The sequence below is a fragment of the Taeniopygia guttata genome, chromosome Z, assembly GCF_048771995.1.
Source record: "Taeniopygia guttata chromosome Z, bTaeGut7.mat, whole genome shotgun sequence".
In the NCBI taxonomy this organism is placed as follows: Eukaryota; Metazoa; Chordata; class Aves; order Passeriformes; family Estrildidae; genus Taeniopygia; species Taeniopygia guttata.
In genome coordinates this window covers 5,702,692-5,709,917 of record NC_133063.1, presented here as the reverse complement: position 1 = coordinate 5,709,917, position 7,226 = coordinate 5,702,692, and the positions used below count along the sequence as shown (strand labels likewise).

At 49.7% G+C, this 7,226-nt stretch overlaps 1 protein-coding gene across 1 annotated transcript; it reads right to left on the bottom strand.

Moving 5' to 3' along the window:
* Positions 1-2,855: 2,855 nt before the first annotated feature.
* On the bottom strand, positions 2,856-6,905 carry LOC140681807 (serine/threonine-protein kinase PAK 3-like). The gene is made up of 8 exons (XM_072922298.1): positions 6,844-6,905; positions 6,669-6,717; positions 6,077-6,189; positions 5,444-5,561; positions 4,698-4,797; positions 4,073-4,269; positions 3,334-3,471; positions 2,856-2,945 (listed from the first exon to the last, which is right to left on the bottom strand). Exons 1-8 carry the CDS (start codon positions 6,903-6,905, stop codon positions 2,856-2,858), a joined length of 867 nt encoding a protein of 288 aa, XP_072778399.1.
* Positions 6,906-7,226: the final 321 nt, after the last annotated feature.

Here is a 7,226-nt window from a genome sequence, read left to right as displayed (position 1 = left end):
CTCAGGCTATGTGGCAACCACATGTCTTTGCCCTACCTCCTCTTGGAATTCTATTAGCTGAACACCATTGGAACCAGGAATGGCAGATGTGTTGGTTCTTTTCTATATATTTTCTCTCATTCTCTCTTCCTCTTTGTTCTTCCAATTTCATTCTCGCAGACTTTTCAGTAACTTAAAATCTAACAGGCTTGGAATTTTTTAAGTTGAATACGCTAAGTTAATGCTTGATGGAATGCTTTATGTTGATTGACTCCTGCTCTAAATGTTTTGCCAAAGTTCTCTGATTTTCAAAAGTTGCCTGGGAAGATTTTTGTGTTGTTCCGACCTCTTGAGAACATCTTGTCCATAATTCTCCTGCTTTTCTACATCAGAGTTCGTGAACAAGTTGAAGTCCTTTGAAAGTGTCTCACTGAGCAACGTTTTAGGGGCCTTACATTTGAACTGGTGCAATGAGCAGGGTATTCTTGAGGTGACATGGGCATTTGATCCAGCAGTAACTGCTCATGACATAATAAAGGAGAAACAAATTTTCAGTCAAGGCTGCTATCTTCTGGCAGAAAAGTAATAGACTCTCATGCAGAAAATGATGTGAACTGCTCTCTACTGACAGACCTGCTAAAAGCTTCTATAGAAAGCTTGTCCAGCCCTGAAGAGAGACGGAGACTGAGAAAAACTAGCACTATCCACAGTTAATGGTGGAGAAAACATGAATTTTGCTAGAAGAAACTTTGAAAATCCCAGTACAGGAGCATGGCCGGTATCCATATGCATGGAGGTTTGACTCAGAGAGCTCTGTGTTGCCAAGCAGCTAGAAAAGGAACTGAATCAGTTTCCAATTGCCTTGGAGCCTGAAATAATAGCCAGCCTCAGGGCAGAGCAGGAATGGAATGCTGGGATGAAGCCAGCCCCAGAACCTGAGAAGCCAGTTAAACACGCTGGTCCAAAGCCAAAGAGCTGCAGAGCTGCAGCTGAGCAGTGCTGGGGAAGGCCTGGAACCAGTGTGTTCTAGAAAGTTCCAGAAACAAATCACATCTGGCCAATCAACGGCTGTTGATCTGCATGGCCACTCCCAGTCGGTCCCAGAGTCCTTTACTCTCTATGATAAGCTCACCAGAAGTTCTCTGGGTGTCATCCATGGTGGCTTTTCTTCTCCCGAGGCTTCCTGTTGCTCATTGATAGTCTGATGTGTGGCCACTTCATGGCCCATCCCCTCCAGGACAAGCTCCCACAACTCCCCCTTTTTGGTTTTATCGAAAATGAAAGGTATAACAATCATAGTAAAAATAATAACCTTGTCTTAACTAAAAACAACACAATACTTAATAGACTTTAACTAAACTTGAGAACTAAAATAAACAGGTGGGTTCATATTGCAGAGAATAACTAAACAAGAAGTAAATACAATTTCCATTTCTCCTCACTTCTAAGGGCCCGAGTCCCAGGCATCTCTCTGCCAATTCATTCCCCCTCACTTACCCATAAATCAAAAGAGAAGAGAAAATCAAAAGGACTGGCTATGGTACCTTCCCCCGGTGCCCTCCCCCAAACACACAAGCCAAAAGAAAAGGCTTTAGGGAGGACCAGCCTGTGAGGACCTTATCGTGTGGCCGGGCACGGGTCTCCTGTGGGGCACCAGAGTCGCGCCTCCGGCTGTCCGGAGGGTGACGACTCTCCTGCATAAATAATTAAAAGAACTGGGGTGACTGGCTTCTGAGGGTCGCCTGTATCGGGAATCTCTGAAACATGAATTACAACAAAAATCGGGGACTGCTAATACAACAGGGAAGCGGGAGCAGGGTTGAGGGCTGTCACAAGGTGGGTTAGGGTAGAATCCGGGGAGGCATGGCCAGTGCCATCCTGGTATGGGCACGGAAAAGGAGGGCAGATGGCAGATGGCTGGTGGCTGGCCTGTGCTCTTGAGCAGGTTGCATCTCCAGTCCTGTCTTTCTCAGGGATAGTGGGTTCAGGGACACGCGGCAGTGAAAACGAAAACTGGGAAATAAAGTCTGCGAAATATTGTGCAACTAAAATTTAAACTGAAATGACCATCAAATATACCACCAATTGCCACCAAACATCGCACAGTAAATGATTTTCAATAATCACTATATGATCACTATATATCACTAATAATGTAACAATGTACATTGAAATGAAAAACCGGAGTCCATGGGAAACGTTAAAGGCTAAAATCTAGGGGACATGATAAGGGAAAGGTTAAAGTCTAGGGGACATTCTTTCAGGGCATAGCCCCAAGAAGTCCTCCTGCAGGCCCACAGGCCTCCACAGTGGCTCACGCAGATCCAAACTGCACAAGTCTTCACTCCCACATGTTGGCCTTAGTTCCCGTGGCAGAACTTGCCTTCCCACTGGACGCTCACCTGTGCCCGAGCCTGTGGAGAAGCCCGGCTCCCTCCCCCTCTGCCCACAGCAGCACAGACACTCCCAAGGTTTCCCAAGAGCTGCAATACAACCACAGCCACAGCAGCTTGCCCTGCACTGCCACCACTGCTCTGCTCCATTTTGCCCCACTCTGCTCCTCTAGTCACTGCTGCCAGCCTGTCTCTCCACTAGAGGTTTTGGCCTGGAGGCACCAAGGTCAGAAGACCTTTGCCCACTTCCAGACCATGCCACAAACCCCATATATGGCTTTTCCCACATTTAAGAAACAACTGACCATTCAGAAGCAAATTTAGAGCTATATCACAGGGTGAGAACAAAAAGAGACTTCCAGCACAGTAAAGGTTTTATGTATTATCGTATTTATTTACACTATCAATCTAAACAAACTAGAAACTACGAGCTATCAACTAGAAACTAGAAACTACAAAAAACACCAATGGCCTCCTGCAGGGCTAGTATCTTCTGTCGGCCATAAACTGCTGTGTTGCCATGATCAGAGGCGTCAGGCTGGAGGTCGGCTTGGCTGAGGTTACAAAAGGATGCTGCCCAAAGAGAAAAAGAAGACATTAATTTCTACTGACCTCACAGGCTGAAACTGGCTTTCTCTGGCAAGCAGAAAGATACACAAAGGAGGGCATTCTGTGCACCTCTGTCTCCACATCCAGGACCTTGCTACATGAGCCAAACATGGTTCCCAATCCCACAAATCCATTAACCCAGATGGCTTCAGCTGAAGGAGATTTGGTCTAGGCGACCTGGAAAGGCTCCTTCCAACCCATGCCAGGCCAGGATTCTCCTCTGTTTTCCTTTGAAAAGCCCCCAGACTGGAGATTCTCAGGAGCAGGGCCCATCTGCCGCCTTGGACTTGAGCAGACGAGGAGCCCCTGGCAGCGGGCGGCCGGCGCACCCGGCAGCCGCTTTGCCTTTTACCTGCAGAAGTTCCTGGGCAGACCAGCGCCTGTCCTCGTCCGTCTCCAGGCAGCAGCACAGAAAGTCTCGCAGCCAAGCCGACTGTTGCCTGGGCTTCTGCAGCTTCGGGGTGCCCCCGGTGCTTATCAGCTGCTGAACCTGGAGAAGAAGGAAATGCCACGCTCCACCTGTCTCCTTCACACGCCAAACTGCTCACACAGACCCCACTGGACAAGCTCCACTCCCCAGTGGCTCTTTACTCCCTGCCAGAGGGAGGGAGATACCTTTCCTACCCCTACTAAAAGAACCCAAAGCCAGAGGCAGCCGTAGCCAGTCCAACATGCAAAGGCTCTTGCCTTGACCCCTGATTTCATTGGCTGATGGAATTAGGAGCAACTCCATCAGCGGCAGCACAGTTTGCTTCTCTCAGCACTGACACCAGCTCTACAGGCGAGGTGGAAGACAGACTTTAATCTAACTGTACTATTTCCAAGGATTCCTCCCATAAAATGCAGCTCACTGCTCCTTTAGGTAAAGCTGCTCACTGCTCTCTTAGGCAAAGCTTCCATCAAGGAAAAGGCATAGTGATTTTCTTGTGCTATTCATGATGAAATGCCAAGGGGATAATCTGGGCAAGAAGCATAAGAGACTATGCAGCCTGGCACCTATCATTGTCAGGTGTTAGCAAGCTTCCCAGGCAGCAGAATGGGAGCAGATTTTGTCAGAGTGACAGGAGCATCTGAGGGGAGTTGCAGCGTACCGTGCTAGAGGTGTTCATCAGGTAAGGAGGTGCTCCTTCCACCATCTCGATCCCCACAATGCCAAAGGACCAGATGTCCACTTTGGGGCCGTAGGGCTTCTTTGTGAAAATTTCTGGCGCCATCCAGTGAGTAGTCCCAACAGCTGATCTCCGTTTGCTCTGCTCAGCGGTGAGCTGAGCAGCAAGGCCAAAATCAGCTGAGGAGAAAAAACACTCAGATCAAGCCAGCTTGAAAAAGGAAAGCAAAGAAAAGAATTCCCCACTGAATCAATGTCTAAGAAGGCAGTGTGGAATCCAGCTGTACCAGGGGCATGCTGCCATTCCTCAGGCCTGCAGCTGAGGAAATACACAATTGGCCACTTTGCAAAAAGCCCCCGACTTCAGGCAGTGGCTTTTAGTCCCCTGAAGCGTTTAGACTGCTGCTGCCTTGCTGGGGAAGGGACACACACAAGCCAAAGGCACTGCTGACCCCTTCTGCCCAGCTACAGCTCCCTGCACCTTGTGGCTGTGCTCTGCGCTCGCAGCAGGGCAGCCTGCACTGCCACAGGCACCAGGGAAGCGGCAGCACCCAAAGGCAGCCCCACACCGCAGCCCGCCACGGCTGAGCCTGGCCAGCAACACCCACCCAACTTGACAGAGCCGTCCAAGCCCAGGAGAATGTTGTGGCTTTTGATGTCTCGGTGGATCACTTGCTTGGAGTGAAGGAAATCCAGGCCTTGCAGGCACTGAGAGAGGAAAAAGAAACACGAGCCTGAGTGGATTTCCTCCCACAAGCAGGGCAGTGGCACACCTGCAAGACTGACTTCCTGGGGGTTGGTGAGCCACGGCAGGCCAGGCTGCTGGCAAAGGCAGCAGAGCTCGCTGCTCCAACACGAGGACAGCAGAGCTTTTCTAAGGGCGTGGCTGTTGCTTGAAAGGGAAAGGGCAATTGTTGCTCTGGCCAGTGCCCTGCAAACACAGACTCAAGGTGCACTGCTGCAGCGCCTGTACTCTCTGCAGCCAGACAACAGTGTCTGCTTTTGCAAGCACCGCTTGGGGTGCAAGGCTCTCCTTTGAGGCTGAGCTCTGTGAGAGTCCTGGGAGTATCTCTTTGTCTTTGCCACTTGCTCAACATGGTGCCACCAGTCACTTTGCTCTTGTGGGGAAGGAATGCAGCACACACAGGCTCCAGGCAAGGCTTTAGAGAGACAAAAACAAACACACTAGAAGAAGGGCAGGCATATTGGCAGGCACTTCATCTGCTCTTGCTACTGCCAGGCGTAAGAGAAATGCAGAAAGGAAGCTTGGAAGGGGAAATCTCTCCTCTCCTTATCACCCATTTGGAAGGGCCGTCCCAACCAAGCCATGGGAAGCACAAGCGCCATCCCTTACCTCCCGAGAGACAGCTGCTATCTCTCCTTCTGCCATATGAGTCTCCCTGATGACATCGTGTAAAGAACCTCCATCCATGTATTCCATCACCAGCCAGAGTTCCTCATCCACCAGGTAGCTGAAAGGAGGAAACAACAGCCTGGAGATGAAGGTGTGCACTTACATGACCTGATGGATTCTTGCTCCTGTGTCTCTCTCAGAGGACGACAGGCGGAATAGTCATTCACAATGCTCTACAGGGCTTGAACTCTGTGCAGTCTAAAGGCTGCTTGGTATCCACACCAATGCAACAGGCCAAGGGAAATACAATCTACATCGCTTTGTCAGCACTGGAGACCCGTAGGAAAAAATCAAATGCCAAAACAAATGAAACCATGTGGAGAGAGGACAGGAACTTTGAGGCTGTTGGCTCAGTGAGACAGGGCCAAGGCCGGTCTTTGAAAGCACACTTCAAACTAGGTATGCCAGCAAAGATGAACGCAGCCCCAATGCAATCTCCTCCCAGGACGCTGTAGATCAGCCCAGAAGCAGGAATTAACAGCTCCATCCTCTGCCAGCCACCAAAGGAGTGGTTGAACTTCTGGCTTGCAGGATGTGAATGACCTTTCACGGCAGAACAGCAGAACCACTCACCTGTCTACAAAGGTGACAAGATTGGCATTCTTATTGCCACGCATGATCTGGATTTCATTCAGGCACACCTCGCTGTTGCTCTCTTCCAGGAGACTAATTTTCTTTATAGCCACCTAAAACAACATGGAAAACATGAACCAAAGTTGCTGGCACAGAACCACCAGGGGAACACAGAGACAGTGATGATGGGGTGACAGAGCTGGGCTGGGCCAAGCTGCCTTGTGGCTGGACATCAGACCGCTTGCTTGGGCACCTGCCAGGACAAAGAGCCAGATAGCCTTTGCCTTGGAAACCTGGCAGAAATATGGTCTATGCTGTCCACCTCAAAGCTCTAACAACACTCACCGTTCCCACAGACTTCCCCCATGGCTTTACTTTATCATCCCCATTTTCATTCACACTCCTCTTGCAAGCAGAAAGTCAATTTCTGCCAGAAAACATGGAGCAAAACTGCTGGACAACCTCTAGGGGACTTGATGATTCCACTGGCATTCTCCATTTCACAGCAACAAAGCAAACTCTTCCAGACATGACAGATCAAATGCTGTCCTAAAACAGTTCTGCAGAAGCTGTGGCGCTGCTTGACGCTTACCTCTTCTCCTGTGGCAGTCTCCACTGCCATGCACACCGTGCCAAAACCCCTAGAAACAAAACAGCCGCAGAGAAAGAAGAAGTCCTTTAGTTCCTGCAAGTGCAGGACTCCGCAGTACAAGAGGAAAAAAGTCCAGGGACAAACAGTAAATGGAAGGAACTGTGGCTGCACTCACCCTCTGCCAATTGTTTCCAGTTCTGTGTATTTAGCCTCAGGATCTCCCTCACTCACCAGCATCTCTGTAAAAATCCCAAGGAAAGATGCTCCCTTCAAAAGAGATCCCACCCTGCAGCAGATCAGAAAGGCAGCCCCACTCTCTGGGACACTGCGCCCTTTCAACTCACTCCCTCAGGAAACAACAACACCACCACACCGCCACCACCTAAAAAGCAACAGCAGCAGGACAAGCAGCCCTGCAGCACAGATGGCCTGTCCAAAACTAGAAGTCTAAACTAAAATCTAAGCACGTCAAGAAACAGTCAGAGGAGACAGGGATCAGAGAACTGTAAGCAAGAGAAGTGATTGTTGCCTACAGACATTAAGGGCAGCAGGACAAAC